The sequence below is a fragment of the Indicator indicator genome, chromosome 7 (assembly GCF_027791375.1).
Source record: "Indicator indicator isolate 239-I01 chromosome 7, UM_Iind_1.1, whole genome shotgun sequence".
Taxonomy (NCBI): domain Eukaryota; kingdom Metazoa; phylum Chordata; class Aves; order Piciformes; family Indicatoridae; genus Indicator; species Indicator indicator.
The window spans coordinates 34,841,173-34,868,485 of NC_072016.1; the positions used below are offsets into that span (position 1 = coordinate 34,841,173).

Sequence of the window (27,313 nt, forward strand, 5' to 3'; positions counted from 1 at the left end):
CTAAACTTAGCAGAGTGATTCCAAGGCCGTGCTCCTGCGTGGGCTGCTCCGCTGCCGAGGATGCGCTGGGCTGGGAGGATGAAGGCACCTGATCAAAGAGGCTTCTTGGAGGCTCCACAGCAGGTGGAGGGACATGAATAATTCACGGGATGAAAGGGAAAGGGGAAGCAGCAAAACTGGCTGGGGGGGGTCTCAGAGGATGTTCTGTGTGATCACCAATGGCTTAGTAAGTGCTGGATTAGAGAGGGAGAGAGAGGAGAGAGGGATGAAGGAGGAGGGAGAAGGGATGAGAGAAGAGAAAGAGGAGAGAGGGAGGGGGGAGGAGGGGAGGGGGGAGGAGGGGAGGGGGGAGGAGGGGAGGGGGGAGGAGGGGAGGGGGGAGGAGGGGAGGGGGGAGGAGGGGAGGGGGGAGGAGGGGAGGGGGGAGGAGGGGAGGGGGGAGGAGGGGAGGGGGGAGGAGGGGAGGGGGGAGGAGGGGAGGGGGGAGGAGGGGAGGGGGAGCTCCATGCCCATCAGCTGGATATTTCCACCTGCTTTTGTGTTTCCTCATTGTTCAAGTCACTCAACTGTTTCTCAGCTTCTCTCTCCATTTTCTTCTGCACCTCTGGGAGGCTGGTCCAGACTAATCTGGGCTCTGAGTCCAAGCCCTTTGCTGACTTGCTGACCTTCCTTCTTCTGCTCTTTACTTGTGATTCTTTTTAAATATCAAATTCCAGATCTCAACCCTGACCTTGACAGCACTTAATGGGCTGAGCTCTGCATATCTATGAAGTGATGGAGAGCTTTGTGAGGGTGACAGCCACAGCTCCACCTCACTTGTATCTATGCAAAAAAAAAAAATGGATTTGAAATCAAGACTGGACTTTTCCAGCTTCCAACACAAAAATCAATGCCTGCTAGAAGGCAGGACCATTACAAAATTTACTCCTTCTGCTCCACAAGTACAGAAAATTTTGATTTGCCTTCAGAGAGAGACAGATCTTGTGTTGTCATCAGCAGAATCCAACTGTGCCAAGCCTCACTGAACACCCAATTCTCTTTTTAGGAAGAAAGTCAAAGAAAAGCTAATCTGTGTTGAAAAATGAAAGCCATCAAATGCCTTACAAAGCCTGCACCATGGCTTAATGCTGCTGCTGCTACTGCTACAGGCACTGCCAGCAAGATGTGGTGGCACAGGTCCACATGGGTATGTTCAAGTGCTCCATATACCAGATGTAGGATTCATGGCTTCATGTCTTGGTGTTCCAGTTGTCTGTCTGAGAATCCCAGCGTGGTGGGGGTTGGAAGCAACCCTTGGACATCATCCAGTCCAACACACCTGATAAAGAAGGGGCAGCCACAGCACCTTGTCCAGGATCACAATGGCCAGGTGGGGTTGGAATCTCTCCAGAGAAGGAGACTCCACAACCTCTCTGGGCAGCTTGCTCCAGGGCTCCAGCACCCTCACACCAAACAAGTTTATCCTCCTCTTAAGATGGAACTTCCTGGTTTCCAGTTTGTGCCCATCACCCCTTGTCCTGTCACTGAGCACCACTGCCAAGAGTCTGGCCACATCCTCTTGCCCCCCACAGGTCCCTTAGCTCTTGCTGAGCATTGGTCAGATGCCCTCTCAGGCTGCTCTTCTCCAGGCTCAACAGCCCCAGGTCTCTCAGCCTTCCTTTTTCCATGGAACATGGCTGGGAATGTGTGTTCAGGACCCCGTGATGCCATGAAGCTGGCAACAGCTGGCTGGTACCTCCTCGGTGGCTGCAGGACCAGCTCCATCACAGCATCTCACCTTCATGAAGAGAGCTGCTGGCTTACCAATGACACTATTGCACAAAGAATTTCATGGTCATGTGAAAGCTCTTCCCAATTTCTTGCCCAAATCTGACCATTTTTTGATCATGATTTGAAACATTTAGATGTGAATCTGAGGGTCGCAGGGCTACAAAGATGAAGGGACTGTAACGTCTCTCCGATGAGGAAAGGCTGAGAGAATTGGGGCTTTTTAGTCTGGAAAAGAGCAGCCTGAGGGGGGAGCTCATCAATCCTGATCAATATTGAAAGGGTGGGTGTCAGGAGGATGGGATCAGGCTGTGTTCAGTGGTGCCCAGTGACAGAACAAGGGGCAATGGCACAAACCTGAACATACAAAGTTCCACCTAAACATGAGGAGGAACTTCTTTAATTTAAGGGTGGTGGAGTACTAAAGCAGACTGCCCAGGGAGATTCTGAAGTCTCCATCTCTGGAGAGATTCCAAACCCATCTGGTTGCATTCCTATGTGACCTTCTCTAGGTGAACCTGCCTTGGCAGAGGGGTTGGACTGGATAACCTCCAGAGGTCCCTTCCAACCCCTAGCATTCTGTGACTCTGTGATGTCCTTTTGGAAGAGTGTCCTCTCCCCACAACAGAGAGCCATTTACAGGACAATGAATGAAGCAGTTTTATCACACAGTACAGCAGGAAGCTTCCTGGGAGGCTTCAGCCAACGAGGCTGCATGGAGCAACTATCCAAAAGACAACCACATTATCTCTGTCATGCTGCTGAATACCACTGCCATGGGACACAGACAGCCCAAGGACATTGCAGCAACTTGCCTTTTCTGTCATCAAATGCAAAGCTGCTGCCAACTGCCAGAGTAAACAGGATCCAAACCACTCCAAACACACTAAAGGAAAAGTCCTAAAATCCCAGCCTGTGCTGTAAGGGTCTCCCATTGTGTGGGAAGTGTTTTTTGGTTGGAAGAATGGAAACACATGAGGTGTGCTTCAGAAATATGAGGAGTTTAGGAAACATCAACTTGCCTGTTAATGCCTGGTCCATCAGATTGGTTGCCATGAAGGTCACAGCTGGTGCAGACACAGCAGTCACCCTGGTGACTTGTGTTGGCATCAAGGGACCCATATGAGTGTCCAGCCTGGAGGCAGAACCTGTAGTCAGACCAGAAGGAAAACTTTTATTTTGTCACCAGTTAAAACAAAAATGCCTTTAAAAACCTCACAGAATGGTAGTGGTTGGAAGGGACTTGTGGAGATCCAACCTGGCTTTCAACACTTTCAGTGTTGGAGCCTCTACAATTTCCCTGGGCAACTTCTTCTAGTGCCTCACCACTCTCCTGGGAAAGAACTTAGGGTAGATTTAGACAGGAGATCAGGAAGACATTCTTTACAGTGAGGGTGGTAAGACACTGGAACAGGTTGTCCAGGAAGGTTGTGGATGCCTCCTCCCTGAGGGTGTTCAAGGCCAGGCTGGATGAGTCCTCGGACAGCCTGGTCTAGTGGGAGGTGTCCTTGCCCTGGCAGGGGGTTGGAGCTGGATGATCTTTGAGGTGCCTCCCAACCAAACCATTCTATGAATCTATGACTCATCTCAATCCAGGCTGAAGCCATCCCCTCTCATTCTGTCTCTGCATGTCTTTCTAAGAGATGAATCAGAAGCAGCTGCAGGACAAACACCAGAATATTAAAAGTTTTATTATTTGTCTTTTTCTTTTTTCTTTTTTTTTTGGGGGGGGGGCCATGAAGCCAGGATAAGAGAAATTCCTGCAAGACACAATCAGCAGCCTGATAAAGAAACCACCCTGCAAGGGACTCTGATCAATGTTAGCCATCCTTGCTCTGAAGAGAGGATGATGAATAAAGCATTCCTGAGGAGGAACAGGTCAGCCTGATGTTTGTTGTGCTACCTGCAGCAAAATCATCTGACTGGAGGCACTTGTACCTTGGCCACCTCTAACAAGACACTGAACCATTTTCCATCTCCCAGACGATGCTGGGACCTCAGGCAATGAGTTTCCTTTTCATGCTTCTGTCAAAGCCCCTGGCAAAACTATTAACTTTGATGAGCTCTCTGGATATAAAGAGACACTGAGGAACCATCAGTTCCAACGCTGGAGTCAAAGGTGTCTCTGATCATAGAGCCATCCATGGAACAGCACACTCACAGCAGCCCAACAGAGATGCCAGCAGGAGTAGGGCAGTGACTGTCCCACTGTACTCAGCACTGGTGAGGCCACACCTCAAATCCTGGGTTCAGCTCTGGGCCCCTCACCCCAAGAAGGACATTGAGTTGCTGGAGCGTGTCCAGAGAAGGGCAACAAAGCTGGTGAAGGGCCTGAGGACCAGGTCTGGTGAGGAGCAGCTGAGGGAACTGGGGGTGTTAAGACTGGAGAAGAGGAAGCTGAGGGAAGATCTTCTGGGTCTCTACATCTCCCAGACAGGAGGCTGGAGTGAGGTGGGGTTGGTCTCTTTTCCCTAGTATCAGGTGATAGGATGAGAACAAATGGCCTGAAACTGAGATCACTAGGGCCAAGCCTCTCCTCCACTGGCTGCTGTCACAGGAGGACTCTGTCCCATCTGCCTTCCATCCCCATCCCTGTGTTCCTCAACCCATCTCCAGAATCCAGCTCCTGAATCTGTTTCCCATCTGCTGCTGAGTCCAGGCTGGGACTTGCCCAGTGCCTGCCCCCAGCACCAGTGGTGCCAACGGTGCCATCACTGCCATCAGGGCTTGGGTTCCATGTTGCTTTGTGTCTCTGTGTCTCTATTCCATGACATTATTGTTCTTTCCATCCCAGCTGGCTGAATTTCTTTCCCACCCCATCGGTCTCCCTTGCTCCCTTCTTCTCTTTGGGAAGGAGAGGGGTTGCTGGAGAGCCTCTGGCACTCCTCTGGTGGCCAGCAAGAACAGGATCTCTTCTCATTTTGGTAAGGGATGTGCAGATGGCTGCCTTGCTATCTGGGTTCCATTTATCTACATCACAGTCAGAGAAGCCCACACAGCTATTTTGAATGCATCCCAAATGTCCACCTTTGATGCTAACAACATCTCAGAAACCCCAGAGAAGAGTATGACTGCCTTGTCCTCTTCCACCTTTCAATTTGCAAGGGATGGGGGAAATGTTTCCCTCCACAGCCTGTACCACAAAATGGGCTCAGCCCAGGACCTCTTCTGCTGCTGAAGTTCTCCCTGGGGAACAGTCTTGTCTCAGGTAACTTCAAACTTTCTGGACAATCTCTTTGAGAAACACTGAGCTGATCCATAACTGCTCCTCACACATGGCCATTCATCACAGCTCACACCACCACCATTTACCAGGAGCTGCAATAGATAGAATCACATCCAGCTCCAGAAATGCCACCAGTCCCTTCCTACTGCTGCCTCCCAAGTGTTAGGACTGTGGCCATGCAGCATGTGGACCACATGTTAGCTCCATCTGGAGACTCCTGAAGGTTCACATGCAAGTTCTGAGGCTTATAGGGGCTCCAGGGAGATGTAAGTTCAGACTGAGCACATGAATTTCAGTAGGCAAGCAATCCTCTGCACCCCAAATTGGAGTCATTTTCACACCATGCTTAATTATCTCCCTCTAGTTAGACATGGAGATGAGCTCTGCTCATTTTGCCACCACGTGTGACTTGCCACCACATCGTTTCAGCTGCTCCTTTATGCTGATTGAGGATCATATCCAGGAGCAAGAAAATTATCACTCTCTCTTTTAAAATCATAGAAACATTAAAATCAGAGAAGACAGCCCAAGATCATCAAGTCCTGCCATTGACCTAACACTGCCAGGTCACCACCAAACCACAGAATCACAGAATCGCTTGGGTTGGAAGAAGGCTTTCAGATCATCAATTCCAACTTAAAAGCCAAAGCCACCATGGCCACTAAAACACCTCCTGAAGTGCCATGTCCAGACAATTCTCCAGGGACAGTGACTCCATCACACCCTCGGGCAACTTATTCCAGTGCCTGACTGTGTCCCTCAGCATCACATCTACATTTTTTTAGAACACTTTCAGGGATGGGGACACCACCACCTCCTTTGGCAACCTGTTCCAAGGCTTAACCAATTTTTCAGTGAAGAAATTCTTCAGGTCCCACCTAAACCTTCTCTGGTGCAACTTGAGGCCATTTCCTCTTATCCTTTTGATGCCATAGAAGCAATTAACCCATAGAACTGAAAGGAAATGGGAGTGAGGAGGAGTTTGGTCTCTTCTCCCTAGTATCAGGTGATAGAATTGAGAGGAAATGGCCTGAAATTGTGCCGGGGAAGGTTTAGGTGGGAAATTAGGAACAATTTCTTGGCTGCAAGAGTGGACAGGCACTGGAAAAGGCTGCCCAGGGAGGTGGTGGAGTCACCATCCCTGGAGGTGTTCAAGATACATGTGGACATGGCACTTGGGGACATGGATTAATGGCCATGGTGGTGTTGGGTTGATGCTTGGACTCAAGGATCTTGGAGGTCTTTTCCAACTGAAACAATTCTCTGACTCTAACCGTTGGAGGAGATCTTTGAGCTCATCAAGTGCAACTGTTCACTTAGCACTCACAATCCCACCACTGCTGCTGAGCCACTGCCGCGTCCCTCACACCCTCCCTCAGCACCATGTCCACACAGCTTTTAAATCCCTCCAGGGATGGTGACTCCACCACCTCCCTGGGCAAGGGAGAATTCAAAGCTTCCACTCCTGCTGGAGTCAAGCAGACAGATAGACACATGGAGATATAATTTCTTACACGCAGATGGAGCTCAACTGCTCAGCTTAATTATAGCTGCGACTCAGCAAGGAAACTGAGATGATTTAAGGCAATCACAACCTTGAAGGAATAAATATTGATGCTTTCCAGCTCTTTGTGCTCTCAGGCTTTGCAAGAGATGGATCTGGAATGCAAATAACCTCCAGAGACTGAGTGTCCTGTCACAATGCAAGATGAGCTTTTGGTGTGTACTGAGCATAACCTGGGCTGGAACAAGTCCTAGAATCATAAATTCACACAATGGTTTGGGTTGGAAGGGACCTTAAGGATCATCTAGTTCCAACCCCCCTGCCATGGGCAGGGACAACTTCCACTAGACCAGGTTGCTTGAAGTCTCATCCAGCCTTGCCTTGAACGACTCCAGGGAAGGGGTGAATAAGAAAATTAAAGAACCTCACCTTCACCCACCCAGAGTCTCTGCTATTTATGATTAGGTTTAGGCAAATTTTCAAGCAATTGTAGAATTATGGAATGGTTTAGGTTGGAAGAGACCTCTAAAGACCATTTAGTCCAACCCCACTGCGGTCAGCAGGGATATCTGCAACTGCAGCAGGTTGCTCAGAGCCCCAGGCTGGAAACCAGGAGGTTCCATCTGAAGATGAGGAAAACCTCCTTCAGTGTTAGGGTGCTGGAGCCCTGGAACAGGCTGCCCAGAGATCTTGTGGAGCCTCCTTCTCTAGAGACTTTCGAGACACATCTGGATGTGTTCCTATGTGACCCACCCTAGGTGACCCTGCTTTGGCAGGGGGGTTGGATTCAATAATCTTCAGAGGTCCATTCCAACCCCTACTATTTTATGATTCTACATAACTGACTGATGGTGCCTCACCTCCAGTAGAAGCCACCATCTTCAGGTGTGCACCAGGAGCCAAACGAAATGGGACAGCAGGTATTTCCTGAGAGAGCCAGCTAACTTCTGCACCTTTGTTATTTCTAGCAGACATCACTGAAAGGCTGTTTCTGTACCACACAGACACATCACTGTTGGTAGTTCCTTCCTCTACTTGCTCGTGGCCAAAACAGACCTCCAGAGAGGGAGCAGGGAGGTTCCTGATGCTCCTGACCCCGTTGAGAGAGACGTGACAGATGTTCAGGAGAAAGCTGTTCTAGACAAGTGCTTCCTCTCTGCCTCAGCAGAGCCAAGGGCTCTCATCACTCCATTACACAGCACAGAGATGTTAACAACCTGGTAAGAGGAGTCACACTGCCCATGGCAAAATGAGGTGACATCAGTCCTGGACCTTAGCCCAGCTGTTATGGCAGCAGAGGTCTCCTGTTCCCACTGTTGAGGGTCAATTCTCACCTTTTCCAATTAAACCATGACACTTCCAACTGTACCTTCAAGCTGGGTTAGCAATTTGAAAAGGGTTTAAGCCTAGTTTTCTTCAGAGTGATTCAAAGAGCCTTTAACAGCTCTGCAACCAAAAAAGCAAGGGACATGGAGTTGATTTTCATAGAGCCAGGTAATCATAGAAAAGTTTTGGTTGGAAGAGACCTTTAAGATCACCAAGTCCAACCATGAAGCCAGCACTGCCAGCTCACCACTAAACCATGTCCCCCAGAAGCAGATCTCCATACCTTCAAAGCCCCTCCAGGGATGAGGACTCCACCACTGCACTAGGCACCAGGGGCCAGGCCTTTAAAAACCTTTTGAGGAAGAAATTGTTCCTCATGTCCAAGCTAAACCTCCCCTGGTGCAACTTGAGTCCATTTCCTTGTCAAATGGACGTCTCCAGCACAACTGACACTGCCCAGCTGTGAAGAGGCTTAGCAAAGCCTGCCCTGTCCTCCCCCCTCCCAAACTTAAACCAGCAAAATGCCACCTGTGTGGGCTCCCAGTTCAAGAGAGACAAGGAACTACTGAAGACAGTCCAGAGGAGGCTCCAAAGATGCTGAGGGGCCTGGAACATCTCTGTGAGGAGGAAAGGCTGAGAGACCTGGAGAAGAGCAGCCTAAGAGGGGATCTGATCAATGCTCAGCAAGAGCTAAAGAACCAGTGGAGGGCAAGAAAATGGGGCAAGTGGTACTCAGTGACACAACAAGGGGCAGCGGGCACAAAGTGGAACCCAGGAGATTCCATCTGAACAGGAGAAGAAATTTCTTTGGTGTGAGGGTGCTGGAGCCCTGGAGCAGGCTGCCCAGAGAGGTTGTGGAGTCTCCTCCTCTGGAATCTCTGGAAAGATTCCAAACCCACCTGGACATTGTGATCCTGGTTGAGCTGCTGTGTGTGCCCCTTCTTTAGCAGGAGATTTGGGCTGGATGATCTCCAGAGGTCCCTTGCAGCCCCCACTGTGCAGGGATTCTGTGGTTGCAGTATGCTGGCCATGCACAGCAGGAGGGGAGTCTCCTCCTGAGCTCAGCACAGACATGGAGATTATCCTGTTTATTCTTCAGGGCTCAGGAGGTTAGATCTTTGCTCTCCATGAAAGCTTTGGGGTCTCCACTCCTGCTGTTTCCCAGCTTAACCTTTTGACTGATGGCCAAGACCAAGAGGATTTCTATCACTTACCCATTTCTAGCCTGCTGCTCCTGTGCTGACCCCACCAGAGGCCAAAATCCCTGCAAATACAAGTTTCATCTGGATGGAGGTTTCCTGCCAGTGCAGCTGCTCTCAGCCAGGAGAAAATGGGAATTTTGCTCCCTTCCTGCAATGTCTGAGTTTATTCCAGGACCTTGTTTTTTCCTAGAACCCAAAAATGGTGTTTTAACTCCTCTGCTCTGTCAGATGTTGTATTGTTTGGTTTTATGTCTGTTCCTCAATCCTCATTGAATTGTTTGGGTTGGAAAAGGCCTCTAAGGTCATTGACTCCGACCTTCTACCCAACACCACCATGGCCACACATTTCTTGGACATCTGCAGGGATGGTCACTCCACCATCTCCCTGAGCAGCCTGTTCCAACGCCTGACCACTCTTGCAGCAAAGAAGTTGTTCCTGATATCCAACCTAGCCCTCCCCTAGCACAATTTCAGGCCACTTCCTCTGTTTTTATCATCAGATATGAGGGAGAAGAAATCAACCCCCACCTGGCTCCAACATCCTTTCAGAGAGTTGCAGAGAGCCAGAAGATCTCCCCTCAGCCTCCTTTTCTTCAGGCTCAACAATCCCATTTCCCTTCAGCTGCTCCTCAACAGATTTTGTTGCCCTTCTCTGGACCTACTCCAGCCCCTCAAAATCCTTCTTGGAGGACCCCAAAACTGAACCCAGGATTCAAGGTGTGGCCTCACCAGTGCCAAGTCCAGGGGCAGTGTTTATAACTCTTTATAATTTCCCCTGTTAGCTGTCAAGAAAGGAGCTCCACAGGGTAATGATTATTTATGGTGTGGAGCTCTGCAGGACTGCTGCATGCTCCCTCACCTGGAGCATGGTCATGGCCCCTTGAGTTTTCAGGTAGAAACAAGAAACTGGAGGAAATGGAACAGTGAGGTGTTAATAGGAGTTTTGTGGTTGCTGACAGAGAAGGACAGACCAGACAGGAACAGATTCAGAGCAGGAGTGTCCCAGCACATTGTCCCCAGAGCCTCTGGATGTCACAGCCAGAGTTACTGGGTGAAATGGTGCAGGATTCACCTTCTTCCTCATGCAGTGCAAGTCTAAGGGGGCTGATCTCCAAGGAGACTTTCCTTGTTCCAGCCCACTGGGACTGAACTGGCAGCCAAAGCACAGCCAGACATGCACTGCTTCCTACCAACCAACCTAGACCTCCCCTGACACAACCTGAAGCCATTTCTTGTTGTCCTGTTCCTTGGGAGAAGACACTGACCCCCACCTTACTCCAACCTCCTTTCAGGGAGTTGTAGAGAGCCAGAAGGTCTTCACTCAGCCTCCTTTCTTCCAGGCTGACTGACCTCAGTTCCCCAAGGGCAGAGCAGAGGTGGAAAGGAACCTCCCTTGACCTTCTTAATGCAGCCCAGGAGACTGTTTGCCTTCTTAGCCATGAGGGGATATTGAAGGCTCATGGGAGGTCAGTAATGAGCTGTTCAGTGATGAGTTCTCCTCTGTGGGGAGCTGCCCCAGCACAGATCCAGGCTTCCACAGAAGCCAGGTTGTTTCTTCATAGCTTCTTTTTTGTTAGGGATATTTTCCCAAGGGTATCTGTGTTCCTCCATAAACACAGTTCTGGTGCCCCCAAAACAAGGAGGACATGGAACTGTTGGAGAGCGTCCACAGGAGGCCATGAAGATGATCAGAGGGCTGGAGCAACTGCCCTGTGGAGACAGGCTGAGGGTGCTGGGGCTGTTCATCCTGGAGAAGAGAAGGCTCCAGGGAGACTTCAGAGCAGCCTTTCAGTACCTGAATGAGCCTACAGGAAAGCTAGGGGAGGACTTTTGACAAAGGGACTTGTGGTGACAGGACAAGGGGAAAGGACTGAAGCTTGAGGAGGGGAGACTTAGACTGGAGATTAAGAAGAAATTCTTTCCTGTGAGGGTGGTGAGACACTGGAACAGGTTGCCCAGGGAGGTCATGAATGTCCCCTCTCTGGAGGTGTTCAAGGCCAGGTTGGATGAGGGCTTGAGCAACCTGGGCTAGTGGAAGATGTTCCTACATATGGTAGGGGGTTGGAACGAGGTCATCTTTAGGGCCCTCTCCAACCCAAATCATTCTGTAATTCTGTGATTTAAAAGCACACAGGCAGGTTTTGTACAGATGTGAGAAGAAAGGTTGACCTTTCAAAGACTGGAGAAATACCTCAGTACTGATGAACAGCAGAACAGGGAGGAGGAGAGCAATGCTCTAAGTGATTGGATTGAAAGAAGGAGACAGTAAAGCTTCATCTTCCCAGAAGTGCCTGAGCAACCAGAAGGAAGGGAAGTGCTCTGACTGCCAAAAGAGCTTCAGCTGAAGTCTGCAATTATTTAAATACCAGGGGGCATAAATCCAGAGGAAATCATCCCTCGTTAGGTCAGAGAATTACTTAAGGAAGGTAATTGCCCATCTCCTTGAAGGCTTAAAGGCCAGCAGGCAAGGCTGCTTCAGCAATCAAGTGCAAGTCATCTCCTCCAACTGCTACTGAGCTACCAGGCTTTCAAAGCCTGGTTTTATCATCCTTCATCATCAAGGAATTAAGGGCTGGTTGAGTTCCAACTGGGACGACTTTGCTGAGATTTCTCTCATAGCATCACAGAGTGGGTTTGGGTTGAAAGGGGCCTTTAAAGCTCACCCAGCTGAGAACAAATCAGAACTTCCGGGCTGCAAGTCAAAACTTTTTAGGTGTCAGAAGCCAAAGGAGGACGGAAAAGTCTGGATGAGTTGTCTGGGCTGAGTAGCTGTGTAGGGGAATGAGATCTTAATAGAATCATGGAAGGGACCTTTAAAGGTCCTTCAGTCCAACCCCCTGCAGGCAGCAGGGACATCTGCAACTAGAGCAGGTTGCTTACAGCCCCAAACAACCTGACCTGCAGTGGTTCCAGGGATGGGACATCTCCCAGGTCCCTCTCCACAGAGCTGTGTTCCAGCAGGTCAGCTCCTCACCTGTAGTGGTACTGAGGGTTGCTGGCCCTGCTCCCCCTGTGCATTTGCCCTTGTCAACCTTCACGAGGTTCACCTCTGCCCAACTCTCCAGCCTGTCCAGGTCTCACTGAATGGCAGCACAGCCTGAAGGCCTGTCAGCCACTCCTCCCACTTTGCTATCATCAGCAAACTGATTGCAGGGCTAGTCTGACCATTCAACCAGGTCATTGATTAGGATCACAGAACCATAGAATTTCATTTGGAAGAGACCTCCAAGATCCTCAAGTCCAACTGTCAACCTAAGACCACCATGGCCTAATTGCCAGGTGACCAGATACTGAATAAGACTGGACTCACTTGTGATCCCTGCTGAACTCCACAATCAACAGGCTACATCCCCTTTCATCACTGCTGCGGGTTCAGGAGTGGCTGCAGATGGAGCCTCCTGAGGGTTTGCAGCTCAGAAGTCCTTTGCTCAATTCCACAAATTTGGTCACCTGCACAGGGCAAGGGTCAGCGTGGTGCCAGCCCCAGCCCCTCCTCAGGGGCTGCCAGACCTCCTGACTGGGCTGCAGAAACATCATCATCACACCTAGCATGTGGTAAAGAAAAGTAAATTTGCACTGAAATCGATGAAATTCTCTTTAGCTACTCTAGGGAGGCAACCATGGAATGCTTCAAAATGTGGAATTTAATTAATTTGCCTTGTTTACATTCTGGCCAACCAGCCAAGACTCATTTTACATCCTTAAATGTATTTACTCTTCTGGAGTGGGACCTGACTGATAAACACAGAATCACAGAACTGTTTGGCTTGGAAAAGGCCTCTAAGATCATTGAGGCCAAACATCGACCTAAGACCATCATGGTCATTAAACCATGTCCCCAACTGCCATGTCCCCACATTTCTTGAACACCTCCAGGGATGGTGACTCCACCACCTCCCCAGGCAGCCTGTTCCAATGCCTCACTGAATGTCAATCAGACATGGGAAGTCAACCACAAAAAATTCTAATTGTAACAGTCTAAAAACACCATGAAAACTGCAGTAAGTTTGTTCTCCACCACTTCAGACATTGAACAGGCAACACTGTTTTACTGCCCCTTGTTCTGTCACTGGGCACCACTGACAAGAGTCTGGCCCCATCCTCTTGTCCCCCACAGCCCTTTAGCTCTTGCTGAGCACTGAGACCACCCCCTCTAAGGCTGCTCTTCTCCAGGCTCAACAGTCTCAGCATTTTTGGAGCCTCCATTGGGCTCCCTCCAGATTCTCCTGCTTCATGATTTTTCTGCTTCAGACTCAAATCCCACCGGGCTGAGATTCTGTAATCCCTCATAGAAAACTCTTCCAAGGGGGATATGATGCCTCTGGTAGCTAATGAGGAGGAGCTAAACCAATCTGAAATGAAATGGTTGAGCAAGGGTTTCAAACACACAGACTGGCACATGAAAGGAGGGTCATGGATGCCCTCTCCCTGGAGGTGTTCACAGCCAGGTCAGAAGAGATCTTGGACAGCCTGGTCTAGTAGAAGTCACCATTGCCCATACAAGGGGAGTTGAAACTAGATGATCTTTAAGGTCCCTTCCAACCCAAATCATTCTGTCATTCTATGGAAGAGCCTCCAGCCTAGGGATCAATCCTCAGGAACATTGGTGAGCAGGTTAGCATCTGAGAAGCCACATGGAAAAAGAGACCCTATGGATCCCCAGAGATTCAGTTTGCCACAGGAATTCAGCTCACAAAGCAGAGAGGAAGATTTTCAGAGAACCCCTCAGTCCTGCCCCCATTGCAACACCTCATCAAGGCATGAGATCAAGAGAGAGTCAAGGGCACCCGCATGCCTCCCAGGCAGCTCCCAAGGTTTCGGGTGGAGATCAGGAACAATTTCTTTCCTGCAAGAGTGGTCAGGCATTGGAACAGGCTGCCCAGGGAGGTGGTGGAGTCACTGTTCCTGGAAGCTTTCAAGAAATGTGTGGACGCAGCACCGTGGGACACGGTTTAAAGGTTATGGTGGTGTTGGGTTGAAGCTTGGACTTGATGATCTTGAAGGGCTTTTCCAACCCAAACAATTCTATGATTCTAAGACAAAGACTAAAACATTCTGAAACTGGCCAAATAATCATGAAGCAGAAAAGAGGAAGAAAAGTGCTACCTCGTGTGCTTGTGTGCTTTAGGTGACTTGCCACGTGCTGTGGCAAGCGGTTGTGGCAGTACAGTGACCCACCAGAGCCCAGCACCAACTGAGCTGGCAGGAAAGAGCACAACATGAGCAAATCAGACCAAGTTCCTCAAAGTGCCTCTGCTTTCCAGAGGGTAAATTGCTAAGTGCTGTCTTAGTATTAATCTTGCAAGCATCAGCAGCAGGAGCTGCTTGGATCTGCACCACTTGCTAGTCTCCTGGACAGAGAAAAGCCACTCCACAGGTATTTGATCAGTGTAACTGCTGCTGCTAACCTGTGAAACCTGATTTAAACTCTCTCTACAGCACTGCACTGTAGAGGGAAAGAAAAAAAAAAAAAAAGAGAGAGAGAGAGGAAAAAAAAGGAACAGCAAAACCCTTACTCCTTGTTTTACCAAGCAGTTAAACACAGAGTAAATTAAGCCTGACTTCCATGACATTTACCAAGCAAACAGTTGGGCATGAATGAGAAGGCTTTGGGTTGTTTGTCTTCTTTAACTGCTACGTGAAATATTTAATTAAGTGGGTTGTTTTGCTATTGTCAATAACTTGATATTACATTCAAGACACTGAACCTGTTCCTTCCGGTCCACCCTGGAGAAAAGAGCTGTTTACCCTAGAAGACAGCAGAAATGAAGCAGGACTAATTTGTAACTGATAGCAGCCTGGCCGTGGGATCCTTACAGGAGATAAGATGAAGTGCCACAGCAGGACAATCCCTCTGAGAGGGTATTTTTATCCTGCCAGAAAATCTTGCCTTCCACTTCCACTTAGTCATATCTGCAGTAAAAAGGAGGATTAGAGATGTCTTTTCCTAAGGATAGATAAGATAGGCCCAGAAAAACATCCTCTTAATGCCTTGGAAATCACCCTCTGTATGTACAGACTGACTGCAGCATGACCCACAAAGCCACTTCAGTCCATCCAGGTCTTTGCATCAATAAATGCTCCATTATTGATGGTATTTTTTTCAATAAAGATGGAACCAAAACCCTACAATATTAGAAAGTTCTGCCCCAGACCACTCTGCCTCTCCTTCTCACGCAGGATGCTTGTCTTAAAGACTCAAAGAAAAAGCTGAATTTTCACACAAACAACAGGAACCACCTTCAGAAACAGAATACCAGCATAATGGGAGTTGAAAGAGATGTCTGGAGATTATCCAGCCCAATGCCCCTGATAAAGCAGGGCACCCACAGCAGCTTGCCCAGCATCACAATGGACAGGTTGGGTTGGAAGCTCACCAGAGAAGGAGACTCCACAACCTCTCTGGGCAGCCTGCTCCAGGGCTCCAGCACCCTCACACCAAATAACTTTCTCCTCCTCTTCAAGTGGAACCTCCTAGGTGCCAGTTTGTGCCCATTGCCCATGTCTGGTTGCTGGGCACCACTGACAAAAGTCTGGCCCCATGCCCTTGCCCCTGCACAGGTCCTTTAGTTCTTGCTGAGCATTGATCAGATCCCCTCTCAGGCTGCTCTTCTCCAGGCTCAACAGCCCCAGGTCTCTCAGCCTTTCCTCCTCACAGAGATGCTTCAGGCCCCTCAGCATCTTTGGAGTCTCTCCTGGACTCTCTCCAGTCCCCTGTCTCACCTGTGCTGGGGAGCCCAAAACTGGACCCAGGACTGCAGCTGTGCCCTCACTAGGGCAGAGGAGGAGGAGAACCTCCCTTGACCCTCTGGCCCCACTCAATACACAGCAGGAGACCCCTGGCCACCTCGAGAGCACATTGTTGGCTCATGGAGTCCTTGTTGAACAACCACTCCAGTTCTTAGAGACTCTTAACTGGGCAGCTGAGCAGTTGCAGTTTCCAGCAGATATTTACTGTCCAACAGGAGGAGAAAACTGATGCTTATTCAACTGTGATCTCTGCCACTTGGAGCTTCAAAACCCACCCCACAGTGGTGCCTCCTCTTGCATGTGCCAACAGAGATATGACACAGAGAAGTCATTTTCTGCTGGATATTAGCTGGAGTAGGAAGTGATCACTTTAATAACTATAAACATTCATTTGCTTGCTTCGTTACACAGCATTAAAGCTGGGCAGATCATTTACAACAAGCTTGTTAGAACTGCTCAGTATTCAAAGTCAAGCTGCTTCTGCTGAGAGACAGGCAGGACACCCAGAGAGGAATGGAGTAGCTTCCAAAATGGATGGACATCACATTTACAGAGTCAAAGGTTGCACTGGGTTGGAAAAGATCCTCAAAGTTGCAGATGCCCCTTCTGACTGCAGGGGGTTGGACTGCACGACCTTTAAAGGTCCTTTTCTACCCAAACCAGTCTGTGATTCCATGTCACCTAGAATGGTGTCAAGAAATCAGTGAGGGAAGATTTTAGGCTGAGCTTAAAGGTTCCACAGGAGTAACTCTGCTGTCACTCTACCTTCCCTCAACCTGGCCTGAGACCTCGCTAGTATCAGGTGATGGAAGGAAAGGAAATGGCCTGAAATTGTGCCAGGAAACGTTTAGGCTGAAGATTAGGAACAATTTCTTTCCTGCATGAGTGGTCAGGCATTGGAAAAGGCTGCCCAGGGAGGTGGTGGAGTCACCATCCCTGGAAGCATTCAAGAAACCTGTGGATATGGCACCAGCAGACATGGTTTAGGGGCCATGGTGGTCTTGAGTTCACTGTTGGACTCTTAGAGGGCTTTTCCAACCCAAACAATTCTATGGTTCTAAGTGCTGTGACCACTCTGAGACAGCCATCACACTTTAGTTTGCTTTGGAGGAGAAGGAGTTTCTTGCAGACAGCACCATCAAAATAATTGAGTGTAGTTACAAAACAGTGGTTTCCATCAGCAGAACTTGCTCAAGAAGCAAGCTGAGAGGCAGAGGGAAGAGCACATTGAAAATGGCTGGCATTAAGAGCTGGTTTTAACTCAGAGTGTTGCTGGGCTGTTAAAGGTATAGAGAGGAAAAACACTTAGTCACTTCCCAGCTGTTCTGTGGCAGCCTCAAACCTTAACTGGAAACTATTAGCTAGATCTGAAAGCAGGGGAACAGGTGGCAAATGGGTTCCATGGCAGATGGTGCCTCTTTTAATATTTGTCCTCACTCCTAATTTGCAGAGTCCATCTCCACAGGCTCAGCCCTTACCTTTCTCCCTCCAATAATTAAGAAATTGTAAGTGAGGGTAACAAAATAAATACCCCAATTAGCCATAAAAGTGGTAGCAGAAGCCAAGGAGCCATCCCATACCTCAATTTCTCCACAAAGCTGTTTGCAGTCCCAAAGTTTATTGCATTTTAGGTAGGTTGTTTGGTTTGGGACTTTTTTTTTTTTTTTTTGGTTTGGTTTGGTTTGGGTTTTTTTAAGATAAAGTCATCCTCAAAGACCTGGAAAATTCAGTTTTCTCTTTACCAGCAGAGCAAATAATAAACATGAAGATGGAGCCCAGACCACCAAGTAGTTGCATGTCTGCAAGCTCCAGTTGAGGTTTGATGTTAACACTGGCACTAAAACTCAGTTAACAGCAAGTCTAGCATTAAATATTTAAGGGAACATTTTGCCCAGTACATGGATGAGCAGAACCACTGGTGGGTGAGAGAAGATGGAAAGAGAAAAGGAATAAAAACCCCAAAACATCTCCAGCAGCACTGCTGGAACCAGTTCAAATTAAGGGTTGACCTTCCAGAAAACAGCTCTTCAGAGAAGGACCTTGGAGTGTGGGTGGACAATAAGTTATCCATGGGACAGCAACATGCCCTTGTGGTCAAGAAGGCAAATGGTCTCCTAGGGTGCATGAAGAGTGTAGCCAGCAGGTCAAGGGAGGTTTTCCTCCTCTGCCCTGGTGAGGACATATCTGGAGTCCTGTGTCCAGTTCTGGGCTCCCCAGTTCAAGACAGATGGAACTACTGGAGAGGGTCCAGGGCAGGCTGCAAAGATGCTGAGAGGTCTGAAGCATCTCTGTGATGAGGAAAGGCTGAGAGACCTGAGGCTGTTTTGCCTGGAGAAGATTCATCCAGAGGGGGGAATCTTCTCAATGCTCAGCAAGAGCTAAAGGACCTGTGCAGGGCAAGAGGATGTGGCCAGACTCTTGTCAGTGGTACCCAGTGACAGGACAAGGGGCAATGGGCACAAACTGGAACCCAGAAGGTTCCATCTGAACAAGAGAAGAAATTTGTTTGGTGTGATGGTGCTGGAGCCCTGGAGCAGGCTGCCCAGAGAGGTTGTGGAGTCTCCTCAGGATTGATTCCAAACCCAGCTGGCCATTTTAACCCTGGTTGAGCTGCTGTGGGTGCCCCTGCTTTAAGGTCATGGCACTTTGGTACACAGTTTAATGGCCATGGTGGTCTTAGGTTGAAGTTTGGAAGTTTAGGCTCAAGGTGAAGAGAAAGTTCTTCACAGAAAGAGTAATTGGCCAGTGGAATGTGCTGCCCAGGGAGGTGGTGGAGTCACCATCCCTGAAAGTGTTCAAAAAAAGATTGGATGTGGCACTTGGAGCCATGGTTTAGCTGTCAGGAGGTGTTAGGTAATAGGTTGGACTTGATAATCTCTGAGGTCTTTTCCAACCTGGTTGACTGTGTGATTCTGAGATCTTTTCCAGCCAAAGCAATTCTATGATTCTGTTGTAGTGGTGGTGGCTTAGCAGTAATGGTGGGATTGTGAGCTCTAGGCAAGCCCTTGGACTTGATGATCTTGACAGTTCTTATATTGAGGATATTCATCATTAGAAGATGGCTAAATCAGCATTTTCTCTCATTTCTCTATGGACTGTATGGAAGACACCACAGTGTTCCTATGTCTCAGCAGCTTCCTACAAGGAAGCTCTCACAAGGGAGTTCTTCAAGGGACTGCTGGATTTTAACAAGTGAGAAGCAGAGTTCAAGGTGAGGGAATGACAACAGATAGCATGAGAAACCCAATGAAAACTCAGTGAAAAAGAAGCAGAACATCACAGACCCAGGCAGCCAAGGAAAATGGAAATGTTTAGCTTGGTTTAAAAAACATCAAGAAAAAAAGGGATTTTTGTATGCAAAAAATGGCATCAAGTGCAGTGTGCTGAGAGCTCCTGTGCTGGGCAGGCAGGGAATGGAGTAAAGGATCTGGAAACAGTACAAAAACCTCACAGCTGCATGGCAAAGCTGATAGCCACAAGACCTGGCTTATCACAGAAACCCAGACTGCTTTGGGTGGGAAGGGACCTATAAAGGCCACCTACTCCAACCCCCCTGCAGTCAGCAGGGACATCTGCAACCAGAGCAGGCTGCTCACAGCCCCACACGACCTGACCTGTGATAGTTCCAGGGATGGGGCATCTCCCACCTCTCTGGGCAACCTGGCCCAGGCCCTCACCACCCTCAAATATTCCTTCCTTCTCTCCAGTCTCTCTCCCTCTGAGTTCAAACCTTCACCCCTTATCCTGTCACAACAGCCTCTGCTCAAAGTCTCTCCCCAGCTTTCTGATCAGCCCCTTGAAGCACTGCAAGGCCACATAGGAGCCTTCTTTTCTGCAGGCTGAACAACCCCAACTCTCTCAGCCTGGCCTCACAGCAGAGGGGCTTCCAGCCCTGCCATCATTGCTGTGACCTCCTCTGGCCTCACTCCAGAATGTCCATGTCTCTCCTGTGCTGAGGACATTTGTTTCTTTCTAAGCTCACTGCAGTTCCAAGCAAATACCCAGCAGCAAACATGGTTACAGGAACTTCCACCATAACAGAGGCAAGAGCACAAGCCTGCACCATCCTCTCTAGACCAGAATATCCCACCCTCATCTGTGTAGCCTCAGGGCCAAAGACCCAATTGGGTTTCTCCCCAGCATCCCACAGAAGTTGATTTAGGCAAACCTAATTTATCAGGAGGGCTGGACTAGATGATCTGCAGCAGTCCCTTCCAACACTCATCAAACTGAAATTGAATAGGTTCAAGTTGGAGACCAGGAATAATTTCTTTCCTTCAAGAGTGGTCAGACATTGGAACAGGCTGCCCAGGGAGGTGGTGGTGAAGTCATCATCCCTGGAGGTGTTCAAGAAACGTATGGACATGGTACTTTGGGGCATGGTTTAATAACTGTGGTGGCCTTGGGTTCGTTGTTGGACTCAATGATCTTAAAAGTAATTTCTGGCCCAAACAATTCTATAATTCCTAAACCCATGGGACCTGGCAATTTGCTTCAAGGAGCCCCCCAAAAAATTCCTTCTAAAAGGAAGCCATACCTCACTAACTTGGCATTTCTTTACTAACTCCCCGGATTTACTAATGAGATGGCAGAAATTAACAGAGCCAAACTGTAAAGCTGCAAAACCAATCATACTAAAGGTCTCCTTTAGGAGTAAATAGCCCATTAAAAGTTTATTGATCAAACAAACTGCTGTGATTAGTTCAGCACGAGGTAGTGTTAGAACCCTGATCTCCAGGACAATCAATTAACAGTGGATAATTAAGCACACAATGCTCAATAAACACCAACCTAGACGTAGATTTTAGTTAGAAATAATCTGATTTTCTGTTTCCTAATTCCAACTGCATGAACATTGTCTTGTGTAATCTGGGTTAGGCTCTCACCACCCTCCGTGTCAAACATTTCTCCCTTCTCTCCAGCCTGAATCTCCTTTGAGTTCAAACCATCACCCCTTGTCCTATCACAGGCCCTGTTCAAAAGTCTGCCCCAGCTTTCTAATTATAGAAACATAGAATTTCTTGGGTTGGAAAAGGTCTCCAAGATCATCTAGGCCAACCATCAGCCCAACATCACAATGACCATTAAACCATGACCCCAAGTGCCATGTCCATACATTTCTGGAACATCTCCAGGGATGGTGACTCCACCACCACCTCCCTGGGCAGCCTGTTCCAATGCCTGACCACTCTTGCAGCAAAGAAATTGTTCCTAATGTCCAACCTAAACCTTCCCTGGCACAATTTCAGGCCATTTCCTCTCATTCTATCACTTGATACTAGAAAAAAAAAAGAGACCAACTCCCACCTGGCTCCAACCTTCTCTTAGGGAGTTGTAGAGAGCCAGAAGCTCTCCCCTCAGCCTCCTTTTTTCCAGGCTGAGCAACCCCAGTTCCCTCAGCTACTCCTCACCCTGTTCTCCAGACCTTTCACCAGCGTCATTGCCCTTCTCTGGACATGCTCCAGCATCTCAATGTCCTTCTTGCAGTGGCCTCACTTGTCCCCAGCAGAGGGGGACAATCACTTCCCTACCCCTGCTGGCCCCACCATTCCTGATCCATGCCCAGATGATGTTGACCTTCTCGGTGACCAGAGAACAGTGCACAGTCTAAGCACTGGAAGGCCACCAGGTGGTCTCCCTGGAGCCTTCTCTTCTCCAGGCTGAACAACCCCAACTCCCTCAGCCTGGCTTCACAGCAAAAGGGAACAAGGAGAACATGGCAAGTTCATTAATTTCCACATTCATTTACAACTCAAACACAGCCTCCCCTGAGGGTTCACAGACTACACTCTCTCCAAGATGTATTTCTCCTGGAGCACAATGAGTCATCCTCCACACACACACCAGCACATGGATGTCTCTGCCAACAGCAGCACAAACCATGCTCCACGCTGGGACTACTCTACATGAGATGACACATTCTTGATGCTTCCCCAGCCATCAGCTTCTCTGGCAGCAGAGAGGTTTGTTATGGACAGCAGGGAGTCGCCCTTGGCCAGCTGACCATTTGCTCCTCTACATTAACTTAAACCCAACTTAGAATCATACAAATGTTTTGGAAAAAAAGACCTCTAAGGTCATTGAGTCCAAGCATCAGCCTAAGACCACCATGGCCATTAAACATGGCTATTAACTTCAGAAGCTCACCTGCTGCATCTTGGCAGAGGGTGAAAGTACATCCTGGGTTTAAAGCTTCTGAAAGTGCTTCTCCATTTTCAATCCCAGCATGGTGGAAGTTGGAAGGAAGCTCTAGAGATCACACAGTCCAACGCCCCTGTTAAAGCAGGGCACCCACAGCAGCTTGCCCAGGATCACAATGGCCAGGGGGGTTTGGAAGCTCTTCATAGAAGGAAACTCCACAACCTCTCTGTGCAGCCTGATTCAGGGCTCCAGCACCCTCACACCAAAGAATTTTCTCCTCCTCTTCAAGTGGAACTTCCTTGGTTCCAGTTTGTGCCCATTGCCCCTTGTCCTGTCACTCAGCACCACTGACAAGAGTCTGGCCACATCCTCTCACCCCACAGAGGTCCTTCAGCTCTTGCTGAGCTTTGATCAGATGCCCTCTCAGGCTGCTCTCCTCCAGGCTCTCCACAACCTGAGGGCTCTCAGCCTTTCCTCCTCACAGAGATGCTCCAGGCCCCTCAGCATCTCCAGAGCCACCACTGGACCCTCTTCAGTAGCTCCTTGTCACCTGTGCCTATCAATGGCTTGGCTCCTTCAGTTCAGATGGACAAACCCTCACCCCTCTTGTATCAGGCAGCTCTGAGTGTACCTTCCTGGACTCAGCCAGAGGATGACAGAATGGTAGGGGTTGGAAGGGACCTCTGAAGATCAAGTCCAACCCTCCTGCCAGTAGAGGATCACCCAAACCTAATCACACAGGAACACATCCAGACATGCCCTGAACATCTCCAGAGATGGAGACTCCACCACCTCTCCAGCCAGCCTGCTCTAGGGCTCTGCCACCCTCAAAATAAAAAGGTTCCTTCACATGTTCATATGGAACCTCCTATGTCCAGGTCTATGCCCCTCAGAGGATGCCAGCCTTGTCACTGTCCCAAGGGCACCTGAATACTAGTTGTGGAAGTTGTCCATCAAGCTGATGTTGACAACACCTTCAAGTTGCCAGCACAATAAAAAGGAATTTCATAAAAGTGTTTTATGGAAGGCTTGGTGAAGGGACCAGCCTCCCCTCCAGAGATGGTGATTAATAGAGAGGAACAGGCAGCTGGAGCTCCACCATGTCACTGCACAAGGACCAGGCATGTCCAAGCTTTTCTTCTCTACAAAGCTACTCTATATTCTGGAGGAACAAGCAGGCAGCAGCCCGTGGTTTCCCATGAAGGATTGATAACAGGGTGATTGCTCAGGCACTCACACTGATATTTGATAGCCTCTCACCCACCCATTCCAGGAGAAGGCAACAATTACCATGGCCTGACATGTTTATCACTGCAGAGCTGAGCCACTCAGCCACACAGCACAGCCTCCCCTCAACAGAACATCCCATTGTGGACAACGCTTCATACAGGGCTCACCTCTGCAGCTGCAAACCCAAAGTCTTCCCTCCCAGACTACCCCAGAAGCTCAACTTGGGGCAGAGCAAATAGATTCCACAGATTCATGGAATGGTTTGGGTTGGAAGGGACCTTAGCAGTCATCTAGTTCCTTAAAGATCATCCAGTTCCTTAAAGATTGTTCAAGTTCCAATCCTGCTGCCATTGGCAGGGACATCTCACACCAGACCAGGCTGCTCAAGGCCTCATCCAACCTTGCCTTCAACATCTCCAGGGTGGGGGCATCCACAACCTCCCTAATTCTGCTTTTCTGCACAGATGGCAAATAGATTTTTTTTTTCCTTTTGGATTCTCTTCTCATGGTTTCTGTGGTTCAAATATCCCATGGGAAGCATCACCAACTCCCTGCCCCACAGCAGTGATTCACTGAAGGTTGGGTTGGAAGGGACCTCTTGAGCTCAGTGAGTACAATCCCCCTGCAGTCATCAGGGACATCCCCAACTAAATCAGGTTGCTCAGAGCCCCATCAAGTCTGAACTTGAGTATCTCCAGGGATGGGGCATCTAACACTTCCCTGGACAACCTGTTCCAGTATTCCACTATTCCAACTGCCTCACAGTAAAGAGCTTCTTTGCAATCATAGAATGGCTTGAATTGGAGTAAACCTTAAAGATCACCTAGTTCCAACCACATGTCATGGGCAGGGACTCCTTCCACTAGGCCAGGTTGCTCCAGGCCACATCCAGCCTGGTCTAAAACACTTCCAGGGATGAGGCATCCACAATTTCTCTGGGCAACCCATTCCAGTGTCTTACCATCCTTGCAGTAAAGAACTACTTCTTAATGTTAAGTCTAAATCTATCCTTTTCAGTCAGCTTCTGGTTCTTAGGTCATTACCAACCTTCTCTCAAAGTCTAAAAGATCTGAACCTTTATTCCCTTCCTCTTCAGCCTTTCTGAACAGAAAACCACTGCCCTGGGTCCTCGGCAGGCATTTCTCCAGGTGATCTAAGGGCTGCCCCACAGGACCAATAACTCACAGATTCATAGAATGGTCTGTGTTGGGAAGGGACCTTGAAGATCATCTATTTCCACCCCCCCTGCCCTGAGCAGGGACACCTTCCTCATCTGAGATGTATTTCTCAAATTTCATCTGCACACCAAAAACCATCACTGCATCTCCTCGCTGAAATTCAATCTCATCATGCTGTGTTACACTTCAAGGACCAAAAAAGATGGAACATGCACCCATAATTTAAATTTTCAACTTAATTGCTACATAGCATTTCTAAAGGCAGCCTGAAACATTGGAAGTGCAGTTTCAAAAATCACCCTGAAGGCTTGAAATGAGCCAGGCTTCAACAGAGAGTCAGGGCTGCCATTCCTCAATTGCCACCTTCAGAAAGTTGTTACACCAAGACATGTTAAGAAAATTAAGGTTTTTCCAGTAAGCAACCACATCTCACAGAATCCCAGAATGGAGGGGGTTGGAAGACACCTCTGGAGATCATCCAATCCAACCCCCCTGCTAACACAGGGGTACCCACAGGAGTGGACCCAGGAGCCTGACCAGGATCACAATGGTGGGGTTGGAATCTCTCCAGAGAAGGAGACTCCACAACCTCCCTGGGCAGCCTGCTCCAGGGCTCCAGCACCCCCACACCAAAAAAGTTTCTCTTCCTGTTCAGGTAGAATCTCCTGGGTTCAAGTTTATGCCCATTGCCCCTTGTCAGGTCACTGGGCACAACCAATAAGAGTCTGGCCCCATTCTCCTGGCCATCCCCAACCCCAGGTCCTTTATCTCTTGCTGAGCACTGATCAGATCCCCTCTCAGGCTGCTCTTCTCCAGGCTCAACAGCCCCAGGTCACTCAGCCTTTCCTCCTAACACAGATGGCTCCAGGCCCCTCAGCATCTCCACTGGACTCTCTTGAACTGGGGAGAGCCCAGAGCTGGACACATTATGACCAGATATGGCCTCACAAGGCAGAGTAGATGGGGAGGAGAACCTGCATTTACCTGCTGGCCACACTCTTCTTCATGCACCAAAAAAATCTTCTGTGAAAAATACCCAACCATGTCTACATCCTTCCAGCATATTTTATAAACATCCAAACATTCTACTGAAGTCTACTGCAGTTCCCTTTCAGCTGCCAGCATTGCAACCTACTGCAAAAATCTGGTGCCACATTTTCCATACAGAAGTTCCTAAGGTGATGGAGGACATGGCTCAAACACCACAGCAACATAAACACAACAAATGTAGATGCAGCTTTCAACTCCAGACAATACCTCACAACTGCTCCAAAAACCACCACTTTCTTTCCAGGTTACCCTGTTCCCAGATATTTCTCCTGGGTATTTCCCAAAACGCACCAAACCCCACACTCAGAAGCCTCTCAACACAAAAAGCCACTCATGAGTGCCACCAGCAGTGACCTTACCTTGAAAAGGCGAAGCTAAGAGTGGAATTTTGATAGGTGAGAAGGTCAGCAAGTGGCAGGGCTGGAAGCTTGGTGCTGAAGGTCCTTGAGGGGCTTCAGGGTCCACTGACAGCATCGCGGTGGTGGCCGTGGTGGCCAGCGCCAGGGCTTGATTGCTGCTGACTGGTTTAAGGCTGTTCTGGCAGCCACCTGGAGAATGGGGAGATAAAAGAGATTTCAGTTTTAACTGGAAATCAGAGGATTTAGGGAAGATGATCTTTCAGCATTCTGCATTTCAATCCAAGACGGACAAGCATCTGCAGCATTTTCCACATGGCCTCCGCCTTTTACAGGTCCTCGTTCATGAGGCACGAGAAACTGAGGTGCTGGAGTGGGTCCAGGGAAAGGCAACAAAGCTGCTGAAGGGTCTGGAGAAAGGTGTGGTGAGGAGCAGCTGAGGGGCCTGGGGTTGCTCAGCTTGGAGAAAAGGAGGCTGAGGGGAGACCTTCTGGCTCTCTACAACTTTGTGAAAGGAGGCTGGAGCCAGGTGGGGGTCAGCCTCCCCTCCCTAATATCAGGTGAGAGGAGAGGAAATGGCCTGAAATTGTGCCAGGGGAGGTTTAGGTTGGAGATTAGGAATAATTTCTTTCATGCAAGAGTGGCCAGGCATTGGAACAGGCTGCCCAGGGAGGTGGTGGAGTCCCCATTCCAGGAAGTGTTCAAGAAATCTGTGGACACAGCACTTGGGGACATGGTTTAATGGCCATGGTGGTGTTAGGTAGGAGGTTGGACTCGATGAGCTCAGAGATTGTTTCCAGTGTTTATGATTCTATGATTTGAATATATCATATTAGAAACATGCTAAGGACTCTCCATCCCCATTTCCTAATCATTCTCCCTAAAGTCCTGTCTTGTAGTGGGTGCATTTTTAGACATTAAATCCCCATATATGTGAGCAAATCATCATAACCTGGAGGGACAAGACAGGGCTGAGTCACATAAAAACCCTGCAGAGTTATTAAAGTTAAATGAAAAATAACCAATTAAAAAAGTCAAATATTTGAACATATTGGTTGGCCTTCAGCTCCCACAGCTTCAGAACAGTGAATGACTGCCCTCAGTATGAGTCCTACTAAATACAAATTTACCTGATTTCACAGAATCCATGAATCCCAGCATGGTGGGGGTTGGAAGGGACCTCTAGAGATCATCCAGTCCAACCCCATTGCTAAAGCAGAGCCACACACAGCAACTTGTTCAAGATCACAGTGGCCAGGTGGGTTTGGAATCTCTCCAAAGGAAGAGACTCCACAACCTCTCTGGGCAGCCTGCTCCAAGCCTCCAGCACCCTACCACCAAAGAAGTTTCTCCTGTTCAGGTGGAACCTCCTGGGTTCCAGTTTGTTGCCCCTTATCTGATTGCTGGGCACCACTGACAAGAGTCTGACCACATCCTCTTGCCCCGCACAGGTCCTTTAGCTCTTGCTGAGTATTGAGCACATTCCCTCTCAGGCTGCTCTTCTCCAGCCTCAATGGCTCCAGGTCTCTCAGCCTTTCCTCCTCACAGATTTGCTCATGGCCCCTCCAGCAGCTTTGTAGCCT

General features: G+C 48.8%; 1 protein-coding gene across 1 annotated transcript in view; it reads right to left on the reverse strand.

The window, feature by feature from the left end:
• Positions 1-27,313, reverse strand: part of TCERG1L (transcription elongation regulator 1 like) — a 67,040-nt gene that overhangs the window by 23,586 nt on the left and 16,141 nt on the right. The window contains exons 4-5 of the mRNA XM_054382540.1: positions 25,734-25,922; positions 2,790-2,915 (exon numbers count right to left, since the gene is read on the reverse strand). Of these exons, the coding sequence (XP_054238515.1) occupies positions 2,790-2,915; positions 25,734-25,922 (315 nt within the window). The remainder of the gene's footprint in view (positions 1-2,789; positions 2,916-25,733; positions 25,923-27,313) is intronic.